Source organism: Neoarius graeffei, chromosome 10 (assembly GCF_027579695.1).
Source record: "Neoarius graeffei isolate fNeoGra1 chromosome 10, fNeoGra1.pri, whole genome shotgun sequence".
NCBI lineage: Eukaryota > Metazoa > Chordata > Actinopteri > Siluriformes > Ariidae > Neoarius > Neoarius graeffei.
The window spans coordinates 48,751,895-48,772,245 of record NC_083578.1 but is presented as its reverse complement, the minus strand read 5'-3'; the positions used below and the strand labels follow the sequence as shown (position 1 = coordinate 48,772,245).

The 20,351-nt window shown below is 44.0% G+C and overlaps 2 protein-coding genes across 4 annotated transcripts in view; one reads left to right on the top strand and one right to left on the bottom strand.

Annotated features, from left to right (window-relative positions):
- The window catches only part of fbxl17 (F-box and leucine-rich repeat protein 17), an 898,173-nt gene extending 889,582 nt beyond the window's left edge, over window positions 1-8,591 (bottom strand). For 2 of the 3 annotated variants that reach the window (XM_060931858.1, XM_060931857.1), the window contains exons 1-3: window positions 8,339-8,591; window positions 6,570-7,270; window positions 100-222 (exon numbers count right to left, since the gene is read on the bottom strand). In XM_060931858.1, the coding sequence (XP_060787841.1) occupies window positions 100-222; window positions 6,570-7,250 (804 nt within the window). In that variant the 5' untranslated portion in view covers window positions 7,251-7,270; window positions 8,339-8,591. The remainder of the gene's footprint in view (window positions 1-99; window positions 223-6,569; window positions 7,271-8,338) is intronic. The other variant, XM_060931855.1, reaches the window with a different exon arrangement.
- A 3,202-nt stretch (window positions 8,592-11,793) lies between these two features.
- Window positions 11,794-16,223, top strand: prxl2c (peroxiredoxin like 2C). Its single transcript, XM_060930796.1, is given in 7 exon segments — window positions 11,794-12,696; window positions 12,986-13,043; window positions 13,118-13,223; window positions 14,886-14,899; window positions 15,392-15,472; window positions 15,475-15,522; window positions 16,096-16,223. Coding segments are annotated over 7 exon segments (495 nt in total). The 5' UTR covers window positions 11,794-12,636.
- The last annotated feature ends 4,128 nt before the right edge of the window (window positions 16,224-20,351 follow it).

The following is a 20,351-nucleotide window of genomic DNA, read 5'->3' as shown; positions in this document are numbered from 1 at the left end:
ACAGTTTCTACCAGGAAGTTTCACATACATTGTAATAGATAATTTACAATATTTAGACTGTAATAAAATTTGTTCAGTTCAAACAATTATAACACTAACTTGTCTCAAGCCACTAAGATCAATTTGCTTCCAGAACTGGAAGTCTAGGCAGAGGTCACGCCAATACTTGCAGACCAGGGAGGCACCAAGACAACGCTCCTTCACTGACAAGTGAGAGAAAACCTGAAAAAGAAAAGACCTTGAGTCACTTAGACTACTGGTTCCAAATTGCAGGGCAAGAGAGCCAGATTGTAGCAATTCAGTGATTTCCCTAATCTAATACACTCACTAAAACTGAGAAATACATGCGAATGGAATCTTGTTATTGAACATCATCAAAACACTGAATTCTGATCCTCCAAGAGAGAGACGAACAGAATTTAAATAAAACAATTCACACCATCACTATCAAAAGGGTCAAATAATGATTTTGATTCTGGAGTTCAATTATACAACCCCAATTCCAAAAAAGTTGGGACAAAGTACAAGTTGTAAATAAAAATGGAATGCAATAATTTACAAATCTCAAAAACTGATATTGTATTCACAATAGAACATAGAAAACATATCAAATGTCGAAAGTGAGACATTTTGAAATTTCATGCCAAATATTGGCTCATTTGAAATTTCATGACAGCAACACATCTCAAAAAAATTGGGACGGGGCAATAAGAGGCTGGAAAAGTTAAAGGTACAAAAAAAGGAACAGCTGGAGGACCAAATTGCAACTCATTAGGTCAATTGGCAATAGGTCATTAACATGACTGGGTATAAAAAGAGCATCTTGGAGTGGCAGCGGCTCTCAGAAGTAAAGATGGGAAGAGGATCACCAATCCCCCATAATTCTGCGCCGACAAATAGTGGAGCAATATCAGAAAGGAGTTCGACAGTGTAAAATTGCAAAGAGTTTGAACACATCATCTACAGTGCATAATATCTTCAAAAGATTCAGAGAATTTAGAAGAATCTCTGTGCGTAAGAGTCAAGGCCGGAAAACCATACTGGGTGCCCGTGATCTTCGGGCCCTTAGACGGCATGGCATCACATACAGGCATGCTTCTGTATTGGAAATCACAAAATGGGCTCAGGAATATTTCCAGAGAACATTATCTGTGAACACAATTCACCATGCCATCCGCCGTTGCCAGCTAAAACTCTATAGTTCAAAGAAGAAGCCGAATCTAAACATGATCCAGAAGCGCAGACGTCTTCTCTGGGCCAAGGCTCATTTAAAATGGACTGTGGCAAAGTGGAAAACTGTTCCGTGGTCAGACGAATCAAAATGTGAAGTTCTTTATGGAAATCAGGGACGCCGTGTCATTCGGACTAAAGAGGAGAAGGATGACCCAAGTTGTTATCAGCGCTCAGTTCAGAAGCCTGCATCTCTGATGGTATGGGGTTGCATTAGTGCGTGTGGCATGGGCAGCTTACACATCTGGAAAGACACCATCAATGCTGAAAGGTATATCCAGGTTCTAGAGCAACATATGCTCCCATCCAGACGACGTCTCTTTCAGGGAAGACCTTGCATTTTCCAACATGACAATGCCAAACCACATACTGCATCAATTACAGCATCATGGCTGCGTAGAAGAAGGGCTCCAGGTACTGAACTGGCCAGCCTGCAGTCTAGATCTTTCACCCACAGAAAACATTTGGCGCATCATAAAACGGAAAATATGACAAAAAAGACCTAAGACAGTTGAGCAACTAGAATCCTACATTAGACAAGAATGGGTTAACATTCCTATCCCTAAACTTGAGCAACTTGTCTCCTCAGTCCCCAGACGTTTACAGACTGTTGTAAAGAGAAAAGGGGATGTCTCACAGCCATGACAACATGGCCTTGTCCCAACTTTTTTGAGATGTGTTGTCATGAAATTTAAAAATCACCTAATTTTTCTCTTTAAATGATACATTTTCTCAGTTTAAACATTTGATATGTCATCTATGTTCTATTCTGAATAAAATATGGAATTTTTAAACTTCCACATCATTGTATTCCATTTTTATTTACAATTTGTACTTTGTCCCAACTTTTTTGGAATTGGGGCTGTAGGTTATTCCAATGCCAAATCAAACATATTCAAGAATATCCCATGCCCTTTGATCTCAAGTTTTCTTCATTTTGCCAATAAATGTTTTTACCTATCAAATGTACAAATCTGAAGTTTAAGACCTCTCTGTCAAATCATTTCTGAGTTACAGCAACTATTTGAAAGGGAATTAGGGCTCCAAAATGGCAGTCGTAAAATTTGACACCATGTTCAGAGTTTAATATTGAATTAAATAATGAATTCAGAAACCTGAAACTTTCTACGGCTCTAGACTAACAGGTAGAGATCACAAATACAGCAAAATATTATTCCTATATGTAAATCTTAATATTACAGGGTCCATGCAAGTTACAAAGAAGCTTGGGTGCCCCCTTCACCATGGCCATGTTTGGAAGCCCAGAAATCAATTAATTTGCAAGCACCCAATATTTTTTCACCAAGTCCACCTTAGTGGCTTTGCTCATTGCCAATTAGACAATATGATAACAGTTTGGTGTTGAAAGACAACGCCTCTAATTTGGTGGGGGGGGGGGGTGGGGGGGGGGGGGGGATTTGTGGTGATATTTGTGGGCAGCACGGTGGTGTAGTGGTTAGCACGGTTGCCTCACAGCAAGAAGGTTCTGGGTTCAAACCCAGCGGCCGTCGAGGGCCTTTCTGTGTGGAGTTTGCATGTTCTCCCTGTGTCTGCGTGGGTTTCCTCCAAAGACATGCGGTTAGGTTAATATGGGACAGCCTTGGGCTGAGGTGCCCTTGAGCGAGGCACCTAACTGCTCCCCGGGCGCTGTTAGCATGGCTGCCCACTGCTCTGGGTATGCGTGTGTGCTCATTGCTCATGTGTGTGCGCGCATGTGTGTGTTCACTGCTTCAGATGGGTTAAATGCAGAGAGGAAATTTCACAAGTGTGTGATGAATAAAGTTGTGCTTTCTTTATTCAAAGGGCCAGAACTCAACTTGGGCATAAACTATTGAACATTTTAATGGTATCAAGACTCCAAGGTAAAAAAAAAGTGTGTAAAAAGAAAAAAAATTTAGAAATACACTGTTTTTTAGACCCCTTACAGATTTCAAGCAATACCTGAAAAGATACTGCCTGTAATGCTTCAGGGAGCAGCGTGTGAGGGACTGTTTTTATTCCCACTCCCACCTGCTCTAAAAAAAAAAAAAAAAAATCCTGAACAATCCTGCACACACCTGCAGATTTTATTTTCACCTGCCCACAATACTTTCCAACATACATATATTATGACAAACAAATTAGTAAAATGTTAAACCATTATTACCCTGACCAAAATAAAGTTGCAAGCTTCAGATCTGACCAGCTTCTCCTGCAAGAAAGTAAAAACTGCCTGCTACTTCAACTTTTTTTTGGTTGGTCTCACAAGATCCCAGTCTTGAGTCACACATCTAGTTTCAGGCCAAGTGGACATATTTAGCTAATTAACAAGCTATGCAAGCTACAACTTTAAACTTTCACAAAAAAAGCCAATTCTAAAATACACTTTTATATGATGAAATTGATTAGTCATCTGAAATTATGCTCTGAAAGAAGAGAAAACCAGCTTCTACAAAAAAAACCCCTTAAACTTCAATCACAGGCAATAGTCATTGTTTTAAAAGATAGATAGATAGATAGATAGATAGATAGATAGATAGATAGATAGATAGATAGATAGATAGATAGATAGATAGATAGATAGATAGATAGATAGATCTACAATTTGGACTGCTTCTTGTTGCAAGTTTCCAGCAGCATAGATGCAAAGTTTGAGGTCGTGACAGAGTTTGAGTTTTTGCAATGCACAACCGTCAGAAAACATGATGGCACTGATAAATGTTGATCATGGGGAAAGCCATGGCCTAATGGTTAGAGAAGCAGCTTTTGGACCAAAAGGTTGCTGGTTCAATTCCCTGGACCAGCAGGAATGGGTGAAGTGCCCTTGCAAGGCACCTAACCCCCAACTGGTATGCTGTACGTGTATCTGGATAAGAGCATGCTAAATGTCTGTAATGTAATGATAAAAGGAATTAATAATGGGCTCCAGAGTTACAGAAAAGCATTCACCCCATCACCTGGAGAGAACTAGTTTGAATCCCCAGTGATGCCACAGCCTTCCGTGACCAGGTGCTCATGAGGCAGCAACACTAGCCACTCACGGGTGTCTGTGAGCTCACGCGTGCAGAAGTGGGTGGATAGCGCTTCCCTCCAAGCAAGCAGTTTGAAAAAAATGAGGTCAGCTTGCATTGCATGCCTCCCTGGACGGTAACTGTCTGGTGGATGGGAACTGACTAAATTCGTGAGAAAAATCAGGTAATAATAAAAATTGATAACCTTGGAGGCATACAATTCTGACTGGTTAGAAAATTTAGAACTGGTTCTCAACTCTAACAGATTCTCAATTTCCATCCCTAGAAATAAGCCCAGGTGAAAAATATCCCATATGAACTGAGATGCCAGTCAGGATTCCATTATATCCTGTGGGAAAAAGAGGTTTTAAATTTTTTTTCTACATTATGAGGATATCCCAAAACCAAAACAAAAGAAAGTACTGGCCAAGTTTAAAACAAGGAATAATAAAATACAAAAAGTTTCAAAATACTTAGAGAATCAATGTGTCTGGGGGTTTTATGGATGTTATTGATTTCCTAACAGAGCTGTAGCCTGCATATCTGTTATGAGCACGTGACCTACTAATGAGCAAGCAAATTATGCAGCCACAAGTGCGACAAGCAGCATTTATAATCAAGGTCAAAACAATCAGTTTGTATTTAAAAAACCGAGAAGAATAAACAGGAAAGGTAGGGCCAACTTCACAGTCCCAAAATGACCAAAATAAAGCAAAATGAAGCTTTTCATAGAATTTCTTATGGAAGTTGCAAAAGGTGATCACAGGTAAAAGTAAAGGGCACCACATGTATATACTAGTGCATCTCAAAAAATTAGAATATTGTGAAAAAGTTCAATATTTTCCATCAATTATTTAAGAAAGTGAAAATGTGTAGACTCATTACACAAACTAAAATGTTTCAAGCATTTTTCTATTTTAATCAGTATGGCATACAGTACAAAAACATAAAAAAAACATCTCAAAATATTAGAATATTTCATTTCGAGTTTGAGTAAAACAGTATGAACACAGTGTATCTCTCGGTCTAATTCAGTACACACAACCACAATCATGGGGAAGACTGCTGACTTGACTGTTGTCCAGAAGATGATCACTGATGCCCTCCACAAGGAGGGTAAGCCACAAAAGGTCATTGCTGAAAAGGGTGGCTGGAAAAGGTGCACAAGCAACAGGGATGGCCGCAGTCTTGAGAGGATTGTCAAGAAAAGTTGATTCAAGAACTTGGGAGAGCTTCACAAGGAGTGGACTGAGGCTGGTGTCAGTGCATCAAGACCCATCACGAACAGACATCTTCAAGAAAGGGGATACAACTTTCGCATTCCTAATATCAAGCTACTCCTGAGCCAGAGACAATGTCAGAAGTGTCTTATCTGGGCTAAGGAGAGAAAGAAATGGACTGTTGCTCAGTGGTCCAAAGTCCCCTTTTCAGATAAAAGTACATTTTGCATTTAATTTGGAAATCATGGTTCTAGAGTCTGGAGGAAGAGTGGAGAGGCACAGAATCCAAGGTGTCTGAAGCCCAGTGTGAAGTTTCCACAGTCTGTGATGATTTGGGGTGCCATGTCATCTGCTGGTGTTGGTCCACTGTATTTTATCAAGTCCAAAGTCAACACAGCCATTTACCAGGAGATTTTAGAGCACTTCATGCTTCCATCTGCTGACGAGCTTTTTGGAGATGCTGATTTCCTTTTCCAGCAGGACTTAGCACCTACCCACAGTGCCAAAACTACTACCAAATGGTTTGCTGACCATGATATTACTGTTTGATTGGCCAGCCAACTTGCCTGACCTGAACCCCATAGAGAATCTATGGGGTATTGTCAAGAGGAAGATGAGAAACACCCGACCCAAAAATACAGATACGCTGAAGGCCACTATCAAAGCAACCTGGGCTTCAATAACACCTCAGCAGTGCCACAGACTGATCACCTCCATGCCACACCGCATTGATACAGTAATTCATGGTAAAGGAGCCCCAACCAAGTATTGAGTGTATAAATGAATATACTTTTCAGAAGTTGGACATTTCTGTATTGTAAATCCTTTTTTTGATTGATCTTAGGGAATATTCTAATAATTTGAAATACTGGATTTCTGATTTTCATGAGCTATAAGCCATAATCATCAAAATTAAAACAAAAAAAAGGCTTTAAATATTTCACTTTACATGTAATGAATATAGAATATATGAAAGTTTACCTTTTTGAATTAAATTATAAAAAAAGGAACTTTTTCATGGTATTCTAATTTTTTGAGATGCACTAGTAGAAACATCTTTCGAATTTCAAAAAATAGTGTCACTTCTAACATGAAGGCAGCTTAACCCTGCCAACCCAAGTGTACAGACCTTGAGTAGTATGGATGAGGGTAGGTGGTTGATTCGGGACGTGTCCATGATCTCAGCACTCTTGCCCTCCTCTGCTGCACTACTGTGGGTGAGAAGGCAAGAGGACGAAGAGGAGATATTAGGGGTTTTGGCATTGCTTAGGTTATGACCCGAGTCCACCTGAAGCCCCACGACTGAGCTCTCCTGCTCCTCTGAGAAAGATGATGATGAGGAAGGCAGTGGGCAGAGCTGGGGCAATAGGGACTGACTGGCATTCTTCTCCTCCTCTTCACTCTCTGCTGTCTCCTGGGAAGTGCAGCGCGGCTGCTTGCATGGAGCCAGTGGTTGTGGCTCGCCACTCTTGCGCTTACACACCATCTCCGAGTAATCAGTGCAAAAGAGCCCTGGTGGTCCAATGAGCCTGACTGGCACGGAGGAAAGCAGGCTCCGGCCCTGGCACTCCCACACTGCCAACTCGGCAGGCGAGAGGAGTAATTTGGCACAGTCCTCAGGCGAACTCAACTTGGCCAGTCTGGAGTCGGAACGGCACTCAGTTTCAAAGCCGTCACTGCTGCTGCCACGGATGAAGAAGCAGAGCATGCACGGGCCCCGAAGAAAGCAGCTCCTTCTCTTCTTCTTCTTGCGCAGCAACTGCGGTCTCTTCTTCAAGCGAAGGCCATTTGTTGAGAGAAAATGGCCCATATAGATGACTCACACTGGCTCTGGTAAGAAAAAGAAAATATATAAACAGAAATAGAATAAAAAGAAAGATGAACGTTTTACTTCTAGCATAAAACATGAAACTTAAATTTATTCATCCTGTCACAAGAGAGGTGAGAGAACTGTCCAATATCAGAATAGCTGTGTGTAAAAAAGTTCACAGGTCATACTGAATACAAAACCTTTCCAAACCACTCCATTGTGTGTGTGTGAGAGAGTTGATATCCCTCAACAAAAAGCTATAATATCATTCCCAGCCAATAACTTAATCTCATCTTATTATCTCTAGCCGCTTTATCCTTCTACAGGGTCGCAGGCAAGCTGGAGCCTATCCCAGCTGACTATGGGCGAAAGGCGGGGTATACCCTGGACAAGTCGCCAGGTGGACAGGGCTGGACAGGGCTGACACATAGACACAGACACATTCACACCTACGGTCAATTTAGAGTCACCAGTTAACCTAACCTGCATGTCTTTGGACTGTGGGGGAAACCGGAGCACCCGGAGGAAACCCACGCGGTCACGGGGAGAACATGCAAACTCCGCACAGAAAAGCCCTCGCAGGCCCCGGGGCTCGAACCCAGGACCTTCTTGCTGTGAGGCGACAGCGCTAACCACTACACCACCGTGCCGCCCCCAATAACTTACTAATACTGCTAAATGAGCAACAGTGTCATACCTGTAGGAAGTATGAAGCAGAATGCTTTATTCTATGGGATTATAAAATGGATTTAACACGCACGTGCACAGCTCCAGCTGACTGTTACACACTCCATTAGACTTTGGATAGATGTAAACAGTATTATTGTCAGTGTGCATGTTTAACTATCCAGCTGTTAGTGAAAATAAAAGTTGCCTAAATCCAAGCCCCTTATAACAACAGAGAACTTTATGTCACGGAACAGGTGTGTATGTTATTTTATTTATCCTGCCTGACTTTGTCCAACTCAGTCTCATACTGTTGTGATAGCTAGCTAATGTTACACCTAGGAAATCCCATACGTTGCTATGATAGATTGTGTGCTAGTTTGTTAGCAAATATCGACGAGAAAACAGAAGTGTTTCCTCACCAGCAGGTGCCGCGGGTTGGAGCGCCTCCGTCCCGCGTTCTCATAATCCGCCTGCACAGGACAAACATATAAAAAGTATTCATTAAAACGCAAATAATAACAGTCTTAATAACATATATCTGTCTTAACGGTGTGTCAACTCTCTACTTCGGGCTGAAACCCAAATTGCTCCTATTGCTCTTGTAATGCACTACATAGGGCGCATACAACGTTATATATAACACTCAACATAATAGTGCACTCGTATAAGAGAGCATAGAGGCTTTTGAAATTCTGCGTCATTTTCGTTGCAGTTTGGAAACACTTCCGGTATCGACCCTTACTACAAAGGAAGTCCCGCCTCAGTTGAGGAAAGTTAATCACAATTGGCATTGGTGGATTAAGCTGTCTATATTCTCATCTCGGCGAATAAACTGAGATGGCTCTGTTTTCGTGAAGTATGTGTGAAAATGTGATGTTATATAACTATAACAGTAAAATGTGTACATGTCTTTATTCCACATATATTTTGGACATGTTTGCGTGTGTAAGAAGTACCATAAGATGCTCCAGTATCGTGTGTGTGTGTGTGTGTGTGTGTGTGTGTGTGTATACATACATGTGAACACATTGAGAACCGAGTATTTCACATTGAGAACTTGTATTTCAGTAAAGCGTTCTCGTGTAGAACATTTATGGGGATTAAACATGTTTCCCACCGGTCTCGCGCAGGATGGGCGTCCTCCCCTGAAGAAAATGCCACAAATAGCGGAGGCGCCCTGGTGCTTTGCTCTGGGAAACTCCACTGCACTGAAGGAGAAATAGCTACAAATTTGCCAATAACGCAGCTATATATCTCCGACTTCTACGATCAACACGGTGCTTGCATAACTTTTAAGAGCTTATATCAAAACCACAAAGCTATCGTTATTTTTGTGAGAGTAAGTCAACCATTTTCCTGTTTACTTCTGGTTTTGTTACATACCTAAAAGTGCTCTTTATGAATTTGTGAGCGAGCATTAGAGTACACATGATGCCTGAGGGTATTACTTTCGGTTTCATTATGTTTTTCCAACTCAAAGTTGTTCAAGCACACAGATGGACCTTTTCCTCCGAGAAGGTTCTGGAACGTTCTGTCCTAAAAAGCTAGTTTTAGGTTTCATGACTCGTTATGAAATTCAATTAAAATTGTTTTTGTTTTGTTCTTGGCATGGACTCGACTTATAAGTACAGTCTATAGATTTTCAATAGGGTTGAAGTCAGGACTTGTTTTAAGCTTAATGTTAGCCTACTTTATCCTCCACAACCAGCTCTGATACGTGCTTGGGTTCATTAGTGTGCTTGCTCAAGCACACAGCAGCCAAAGGCACTATTGTTCTTCTTAAGTTTACTTATTCTGCCGTATTCCGACACATTTTTTGGATCCACTACTCCTCCTAGGGCGTTCGAGATCTGAGATGTTTGGCCCGAAGTGGTGTAGTGTGTTTGTATACAGCTTTTGGATCAACGCGCCCGTTCTCTTGTTCTAGTCGTTTTTCTTTTGTTTTTGTTTTTTTTCCCATAGAGAATGAATAGGCTCATGAATCGAATCGTCCTACTCCGACACGGTCCATCGCAGATGCACCAAACCTCATGTGATACTTCAGGCCAACTCCCCCGACACATACATCGGTTCTGACCTGTACTCATATTTTTCCTTTCTTTTTGCTCATCCCTTTTCCTCCATAGGCTTGCATTGATTTTTGGCCCCATTGAAAATGAATGGTGTTTCAGGAGAAAAACTTTCACTCTCCATCAATTTTTTTAATCAAGTGACCAAACTTCAAGAAACTTCACTTGATGCCTCAGGCCAAGTCCCCGCACAGATCCATCCCCTCATCTGAGACCTGCACTCGTCTTTTCCTTGGTTTTCACGCATCTCTTTTTACCTCCATACGCTTCCATTGATTTTTGGCCCCATTCAAATGAATGGAGTTTTGCTCAGTAACACTTCACCACACATCCGCCAAACTTCATATGGCACCTCAGGCCAAATCAGCCATCACACACATGATATCGGTTCTGACCCGCACTCGTCTTTGTCTTGCCTTTCATCCGTCCATTTTTTCTCCATTTTGCTGTTAATCAATGGAAGCTTGACTAAGGCTACGTTTACATTACGTCGAATCAGCGGATCATCAGATTAATGTTCTTAAAACGATTCGCGTTTACACTAAAACCGTTAGCCGTGCACACAGCAACACCAATACACGGATACGCTCAGCTCCGCAGGCATCCTGCGCTCCAAATCACTCCGCCCTGAACAGCGAGTGCCCTCTGGAGGGTGCGCACTCCGGCCCTGCGCAGCTCACACAGCGCGCGAGTGAAGTGCACAAGCCACGATTCGGGACTGAGCCGCTGTGTGTGTGATCCCAGCGCATATCACTTACTACTTGCAAGTGGAAGGATGGCAAGCCTAAAGACAATCATAACTACACAATGGGCAGTATTTGCATCAGTATTTGCAGTATTTTCATACTTTTATACTCTTTAATGAAAGGTGATACAAGGCGGAAGTCCGCGCCGTTTTTCAGCAGTCGCGTCACATGACCAACGCCAGCGAATCAGGAAGGTGGATGTCACAGTGACGTTGTCCAATGAGGACGCCAGCTAGAGCTCAGCACAGCGTATTCGCGTATCTCAATGTTTACACAGCACCGGACCAGATACGATCTAGATTGAATACGTGGACGCTGGCGGATTCCCGTTTCCCGGCTTTTCCAGGTGGTTTAATGTAAACGGACAGTGCATCCACGAAGAAAACGAGACAGATACGGTCTAATGTAAACGTAGCCCAAGTCATCTCATCCCTCCCTTCCCCCATAGGTGATGATGCATTTGGCAAGGATCTGCTCATTTGAGACTTTGACAGCAAATCAACTTCAACTCAATGGCCGCTTTATTAGGAATACTTACACGCACACACGATAGCAATTAGCATATAAGCATTCACGTGTTACCATGCTAGCTGTTAGCATGTTACCCATTACGATATCATGCCTGCTGTTAGCTCGCGAGTTGTTAGCATGTTCACCATTAGCATGTTATCATGAGAGCTGTTAACGTTAGGATTAGCATGGTCCTGTAGCATGCAGATTTCGCATGTTTGCTGTTAGCGAGTTCGCCTGAGCATGTTAGCATGCTAACTGTTAGCATGTTAGCTGTTAGCATGTCACCCTCAGCATGTTAGCATGCTAAAAGTTAACATACTATCCATTAGCATGTTAGCCTGTTAGCTGTTAGCATGATAGCTGTCAGCATATTAGCCTTAAAGTGTTAGAATTTTAACAAATAGCATGTTAATCATTAGCATGTTAGAATGTTAGCTGTTAGCATGTTATCTATTAGCATGTTAGCATTAACATGTTAACATGCTAGCTTTTAGCATGTTAGTATGTTGTTAGCATGTTAGTATGCTAACTGTCAGCATGCTAGTTGTTAGCATGTTGGCATTAGCATGTTGGCATGCTAGCTTTTAGCATGATAGCTGTTCTGCTACAGCTCAGCAAGTACACTTTGCATTTTCTCTGTGGAAATGCAGTCTAGTTGTTCTGTTGTAACTCCCAAGTCGTGTTCAAGTTTCTGATGGTTTATGCTGAAGAATTCTGAGGTAGTCCTCCTCCTCCATTATTCCATCCTATTTGTGCAATGAACCTGTTCCACTGGCAGTAAAACAGCCCCAGAGCATGATGATCCTACCACCACCACCAGCTGGTACATCCCTCTGTACATGGTGGTCATTGTGGTCAAACAACTCAATCTTTGTCTCATCTGACCATACAGCTATCCTCCTGAAGGCTTTTTCTTTGTCTGTGTGGTCAGCTTCAAATTTTAGTTAAGCTTGAAGCTGTCAATTTTGGAGCAGGGGGTTATTTCTTGGATAGCAACCTCTTAGTCCATGGTGATCTGAACTGTAGACAGTGATCTATCAGCTTCCAATTCATGGCAGGGCTCTGCCATGGTGGTTCCCAGGTCGTTCCTGACCATCAAAACCAATTTCCTTTCAGCTGAGGGTGACAGTTTGGGTTTTCTTGAAGCAAAGTGGCTTGGCAAAGTGACTACACCTCACACTAATTTGGATACAGTTGTTTGAACTGATCTTGGAATTTGCAGTTGTTTAGAAATGGCTCCAAGAGACATTCCAGAGTTGTGTGTATCTGCGATCCTCTTTCTCAGCTCTGCACTGAGCTCCTTGGACTTTCCCATTTTACTGTGTGTTGGTCAATCCAATGAGTGCTGTAAACAAACCCTTTTTATGAAAGCACCAGCTGTAGTCAATCATGATCGTTAACAGGAAATTAAGAGACCTCAGTCTTGGCAAGATAAGATACATTTTGGAAGTTTCATCACCTCTGAATTAATAATCTAAGTGAGAGTATGTAAATGTTTGACCCTGTATGTATAATTTTGACCCTGTGTTGATTTCAGAAAACCCAAAGAAAATTAAAACTTGTGCACCAAATTCAAGTGTTTTTTTATTAAAGATGTATGCTGTACATTCTGCCACAGAAAAAGAACAGTTCAAAGAAATTACTGAAAGCCCAAATATTGCCATGACATTCATATCCAAGTGTGTAAGCTTCTGACCACAACTGTACATGGAAACGACATGTCTCTTTGCTGCGATAGGATGCTGATATCCGACTTATTGTCCTTAGGCAGTCAGGGTATTTCCATATAGAGGTAAGTCACAAAACATTTTAGAATGTGATGTGTCTGAATAAATCAATATCAGTATGTAGCTATTATTTCATTTTTCAGATGTTTTCTTGTAAACATTCTGCTCGTTGACTGGCTATCAACATGAAATTTACGTTGATCCAGAGTGACATATTTATAAGAAACTTGGGATGACGAGGGGAGATCTGTGAGGAAAAGGGTAAAAAAAAATTTTTAAATCATATGTTGAATTTTAATGTAAATAAGGAAACGTGAAAATGTACCATATGCTCCAGGTTAGACTGTAAAGAAGCAACAGCTTCACATTTAAAAAAATATATATATTTATTTATTTATTTATTTATATTTTTTTTTGGAGGCAGATGAGATAAAATACTCTAAAAATGTTGCAACCCCAACTGAGACGATTTGCTATCATGAAAACCCTATATTTCATTGAAAATAATGCAAAGACAATGTATCAAATGTTGAAACTGAGAAAGCTTGGTGTTTTTTGTAAAATATGTTCTCATTTTGAATTTAGTGCCAGCGACATATTTCAAAAGTGTTGGGGCAGGGGCAACAAATGACTGGAAAAGTTATGCTTTTAAAAAAAAAACTAATTAGGTTAATTGGCAACAGGTCAGTGCCATGACTGTGTATAAAAAGAGCATCCCAGAGAGGCTGAGTCTCTTAGAAGTAAAGATGGGGAGGGGTTCACCACTCTGTGAAAGTCTGTGTGGGCAAACAGTGCAACAATTTAACATTCCTCAACATAAAATTGCAAAGAATTTGGGGATTGTATCATGTATGGTACATAATATCATTAAAAGAATCGCAGAATCCAGAGAAATTTCTGTACGCAACAGACAAGGCTGAAAACCAACACTGGATGCCTGTGATCTTCATGCTGCCATGCTGCCATCCAGACAGAATCTTTTTTTGAGGGATGTCCTTGCTTATTTCAGCAAAACAATGACAAACAGCATTCTGCACCTATTATAACTACATGGCTCATGAGTAAAAGAGTCCGGGTGCTAAACTGGCCTGCCTGCAGTCCAGACCTGTCTCCCATTGAAAACATTTGGCACATTATGAAGTGCAAAATATGACAAAGGAGACCCTGAACTGTTGAGCAACTGAAATCATATATCCAGCAAGAATGGGACAACATTTCTCTTTCAGAACTACAGCATTTGGTCTCTTCAGTTCCTCTGTTGTTGTTTAAAAGTCGAGGTGATGCAACACAATGGTAAACATGCCCCTGTCCCAACTTTTTTGAAATGTGTTGCTGGCATCAATTTCAAAATGAGCATATATTTTTCCAAATACAATAAAATTTCTCAGTTTCAACATGTATGTTGCCTTTGTACGTACTACTGTCAGTTAAATATATGGTTTCCATGATTTGCAAATCTTCACATTCTATTTTTATTTACAGTTTACCCAGCGTCCCAACTTTTTTGGAATTGGGGTTGTATCTTCTTGAGCTGCTGTAAGTCATCATCGAAGTCCGGGAATTGTAATTCAGTCATAACTGTCCATGGCAAAGGGTCTAAGTGGAGGTGCACGTGTCATAACCCAGATCAATTACATTCTACATCATTAAAAGAAATAAAGCCAAAGACCCACCAGCAAATGTTTGGACAGCTTAATGCAGAACTACAGGCATTATAACAGAGTAAAAGCTCCCCTGTCAGCAAGACCTTGTATTTGAACTAGCTAACAATAGCCAGTCAGCTCACTCCCATTGACCTCAGAGACATGGAGCCCAAGTGACACGTTGTAAACTCATAATGCAGGCATACTGTTATAGGTCTAAGTAGCACACTGATGGTTCATAACAGAGAAATCTTTTCTATTGAACAAGGTCTTGTCACAGCTGTCAAGAAGAAATGCAGTTAGATGATAGCATTGGCAAGAAACAGTGCTGCAAGATCATGACAAATTACAACACATCATATGCTAACTAACTATGCTAATATTAGTGCTGTAGCAAATATACAAGCTTGGGAAGTAGTTCTGAATTCTCACTAAATTACTTGTCTCTCACAGACATTCAGTTAATCTGGTGGAGAAAGGCACAGTGCAACCTTCATTACAAAATATTCTTTACAAGTAGCGTTCCAGAAATGGCAGAGTTCTGAAATCTTACAACCAGCAATTTTACATTGTTGCAGCAGTTAGAGTACATGTCCATGTATTTTGTTAAACATCACATAAAAACTTTCACGGTAATGAATGGTTAAGGTTCTCTAGTTTTCTAAGCAGAATGTTCAGAATATTTGAGTTCAAATCCCAGAACTGCTACACTGTTGGTCCCTTGAGCAACAGTGCTATGTAAACAAATGATTCCTGATATCTGATTGCTTTCAGCTTCTCAAAGCCCACATGTGAAATCTGGCATGCTTGTTGGCAGTATAAAGAGCATGTGGTGTGCCATGACCAGTCCTTCCTTCCTCAAGACGATCCTCTCCAGCAAGGGGAAGCTCTCATCATTGGCCTAGGTGACCAACATATCTGAAACCAAGTCATCATTAAAAACAGCACATTATCCCAAAATTCAGGTCAAATTAGTTTGTACTTTAAAACAATGGACAGAACAACCCACATAAATATATAGTACAATAATTATAATACAGTAAATGTAATATACAATGTGTAACTAGACAGGGACACTCTAACGAGTGCAAACCCCGCCTTTTCCCTATTAAAATACATTGGGTGAAAATTTCGAAGTTCTGCCATGACCTTGACCTTTGACCTCCAAAATTTAATGGTTTCCTTCCTGGGTGATTGGCAACACGTACAAAATTTGGTCCAAATCGATCCATTGGTTCTTGAGATATCTTGCAGACACACAGACAGACAGACAGACAGATACACACACACACAGACTGACGCAGGTGAAAATAATAACCCCTCCGACTACTGTCGGCGGGGTTAATAAATAAAAAGGCATCATACACATGACAAGTATGAAGCCATATTTCGCAGCCTTGAAGTTTCAACAGAAAATGTAAAAAGGTACTGGCACTGACTGTTGTCTGATGGATCATTTCATCTCCTCATTTGTGCAGGCCCCAACATTCATGTTGCACATTTTCACATTAATCGATTTAACCATATGCCCATCAATGGGTTGTTTCAGCTGGCTGGAATGCAGATGGTCAACTTTAACAAACATGCCAAGATTACTGACGTATGAGAAAGTAGCCTTTTCACTTTAGGTTTGCACTCAGCTTGTAGACAGGGTTTTAAACAGCACCTCTGTGGCAGCGGGGGTGTGGTCAAGCATGGGTCTGTGACCGGAGGGTGGAGTCAGGGAAGGCAAGTGGCAGAATCACTACACCTGATGTCAGTTAACGTGTGTTTGTGTGTCTTCCCCAGTGACCGTGCCCTATATAAGGAGAGAGACAGCAGAGGAAGAGAGCTCTCTCCCCAACCAGATGACCTGTGTGTGTGCGTGCGTGTGTGGCTGGGAGAGTGTAAAAATCACTGAAAAGTGACAATAAAGAGGGTTTTTTTTAGATTTTTTTTCACTTTTATTGGATAGAACAGTGTAGAGACAGGAAATGAGTGGGAGAGAGAGACAGACAGGGAAGGATGACCTCGGGTAGGAATCGAACCCGGGTCCCCGGATTTATGGTATGGCGCCTTATCCACCTGAGCCATGACGCCCCCAGAGGTTTTTTTTTTAACTCAATTCTGGCCTGCCGTCCTTCTATGCTCCACCCACCCGTCCGAATTACCACAGTGGTGCCGAAACCTGGGATTCCGAGCACGGAGAAGAACAGCCCCATGGAGTCCTCCCCCTTCGCGGACCTGGTCCACAACCTCGTCACGGCCCAGCAGAGCCAGCACCAGGCGCTAGTCGCCCTCTGGAAGGAGCAGGAGCAAAGGTTCGAGGCCCTGGTGCTGGCGCAGCAGGAAGATCGGCAGGCGTTCCAGCCTCCCCACCTCACCCTAACGAAGATGGGCCCGCACGACGACCCTGAGGCCTTCCTCGCACTCTTTGAACAAGCAGCATTGGCCTCGGGCTGGCCGGTGGAACAGCGCGCGGCGTGCCTCCTCCCCCTGCTAACGGGCGAGGCGCAGCTGGCCGCACTACAGCTCCCCGCCGACAGCCGGCTGGTTTACGCAGACCTCCGCTGGGCCATCCTCCAGTGTGTGGGGCGCACCCCAGAACAACATCAACAGCGCTTCCGCGCTCTGCGCCTGGAGGAGGTCGGCCGGCCATTCGCGTTTGGCCAGCAACTCCGGGATGCCTGCCGGCGGTGGCTGAGGGCTGACAACCGTGAAGCCGAGGGAATCATCGATCTGGTGGTACTGGAACAGTTCATCGCCCGACTACCCGAAGGGACCGTGGAGTGAGTCCAGTGCCATCGCCCGACGTCGCTGGATCAGGCCATCGAGCTGGCGGAGGACCATTTGGCAGCTGTTCCAACAGCAGGACAGCAGATCTCCTCTTCTCCTCTCTCTATCTCTCTCTCTCCCCCTCCCCTTCTGTGTCTCGTCCTTGCCCAGTTCCCCCACCGTGGAGGCGGGGGCCAGCTCCACCCCAGCCGGCCCGCCGCACCCGCGGTGCCCTCCCATTTCCCACTTCCATGTCTGTCTCTTTTCCCCCTCAGGTGAGTGAGCCCCACAGTGCCGGTGCAGAGAGAAAGCCCAGGCCGGTTTGCTGGCGCTGCGGAGAGCCGGGCCACCTCCAGCAACAGTGCTCAGCAATGGAGGTGGGCGCGGTGGTCCGGATCCCCGACATGCCAGGAACCGCTCTCAATCGGGCCGGGGCATATTGCATACCGGTGAGTGTCCAAGGGGATACGTATCAGGCTCTGGTGGACTCTGGCTATAATCAGACCTCAATCCATCAAAGCCTGGTGAAAGACGAGGCATTGGGGGGAGCACAATTGGTGAAGGTGTTGTGTGTGCATGGGGATGTTCACAACTACCCTTTAGTGTTGGTCCACATTCTTTTTCGAGGGAAAAAATTTAGTGTAAAGGCGGCAGTTAATCCTCGCCTTACCCACTCGCTAATTTTGGGGCCAGGATTTCGGGAATTAATGGCTCATTTAGTGAAGACTGGGTCCTGCCGTAGTTCAGCAGGGGGAGGTCCCGGTGTGATGGATCTCGTCGGGCCATTAGATTGGTCAACACGAGGGTATCGCTTTATTTTAGTTCTGGTGGACTATGCAACGCGATACCTGGAAGCAGTGCCTCTTCGCAATATCTCAGCACGCAGTATTGCGGAAGCACTCTTCCACGTCATCTCCCGAGTCAGAATCCCCAAAGAGATTCTGACTGATCAAGGCACCTCGTTTATGTCACGTACACTGAGCGAACTGTATGGGTTATTGGGAATTAAGCCGATCCGCACCAGCGTTTATCACCCACAAATGGACGGTTTAGTTGAACAGTTCAATCGCACACTCAAGGATATAATTAAAAAGTTTGTTCGCGAGGACGCACGCAATTGGGATAAATGGCTCGAACCCCTGTTATTTGCAGTGCGAGAGGTCCCACAAGCCTCCACGGGGTTCTCCCCATTCGAATTATTATATGGGCGTAAGCCGCGTGGCATCCTAGATGTACTGCGGGAAAATTGGGAGGAGGGACCTTCACCGAGTAAAAATGAAATCCAATACATTATTGACCTGCGCGCAAAACTCCACACACTCACACACCTAACCCAGGAGAATTTGCGGCAGGCCCAAGAACGGCAAACCCGCCTGTACGACAGGGGTACGTGCCTTCGGGAGTTCACACCGGGAGATAAAGTACTCATACTGTTGTCCACGTCGAGCTCCAAATTGGTCGCTAAGTGGCAAGGACCCTTTGAGGTCACACAGCGAGTCGGGGACGTTGACTATGAGGTGAGGCGAACGGACAGGAGTGGGGCACTACAGATTTACCACCTCAATCTGCTGAAACTCTGGAACGAGGAGGTCCCCGTGGCGTTGGTGTCGTTGGTTCTGGAGAAGGCGGAGCTGGGGTCGGAGGTTCAAAAAGGGACATTGACATTGCTTACCTCTCCGGTCCCCTGTGGAGACCACCTCTCCCCGACCCAACTCACGGAGGTTGCCCAGTTGCAGACCAAATTTTCGGACATGTTCTCGCCCCTGCCCGGCCACACCCGCCTCATAGAACACCACATTGAGACGCCCCCGGGAGTGGTAGTGCGCAGCCGCCCTTACAGGCTACCCGAACACAAGAAAAAAGTGGTTCGGGAAGAACTCGAGGCCATGCTTGAAATGGGCATTGTCAAGGAGTCCCACAGTGACTGGAGCAGCCTGGTGGTCTTGGTTCCCAAGGCCGACGGGTCGGTCCAGTTCTGTGTGGACTATAGAAAAGTCAACGCGGTGTCTAAATTCGATGCGTACCCAATGCCTCGTATTGACGAGTTGCTGGATCGACTAGGCACAGCTCGCTTTTATTCGACACTGGATTTAACAAAGGGATATTGGCAGATCCCCTTGACTCCACTATCCCGGGAAAAAGCGGCCTTTTCCACACCGTTTGGCTTACAACAATTTGTCACACTTCCTTTTGGGCTGTTTGGGGCACCCGCTACATTCCAGTGGCTTATGGACAGGGTCCTCCGCCCCCACGCCACCTATGCGGCCGCATACTTAGACGATATTATAATCTATATTAACGACTGGCTGCGGCATCTACAACACCTGAGGGCCGTTCTTGGGTCGCTGAGGTGAGCGGGTTTCACGGCCAACCCGAAGAAGTGTGCGATTGGGCGGGTGGAAGTACGGTATCTGGGTTTCCACTTGGGCAATGGGCAGGTGCGTTCCCAAATTAATAAGACAGCAGCGATTGCGGCCTGCCCGAGGCCCAAGACCAAAAAGGGGGTGAGACAGTTTCTGGGGCTGGCTGACTAGTATCGTAGGTTTATACTTAATTATTCGGATGTCACCAGCCCGCTGACTGATCTCACTAAAAAGGGGGCGCCAGATCCGGTCCAGTGGACAGAGCTATGCCAGCGGGCTTTCTCTGAGGTGAAGGCTGCACTGTGTGAGGGGCCACTGTTACACTCCCCTGACTTTTCTCTCACCTTTATGTTGCAGACGGATGCTTCGGACAGAGGGCTGGGGGCTGTTCTCTCCCAGGAGATGGAGGGGGAGGATCGCCCCGTGCTGTACATCAGCAGAAAGCTGTCAGTGCGTGAGGGGCGCTACAGCACAATAAAGAGTGCTTGGCCATCAAGTGGGCGGTCCTCGCCCTCCGCTACTACCTGCTGGGATGCCCTTTCACCCTCTGTTCGGACCACGCGCCCCTCCAGTGGCTCCACTGCATGAAGGATGCCAACGCGCGGATCACCCGATGG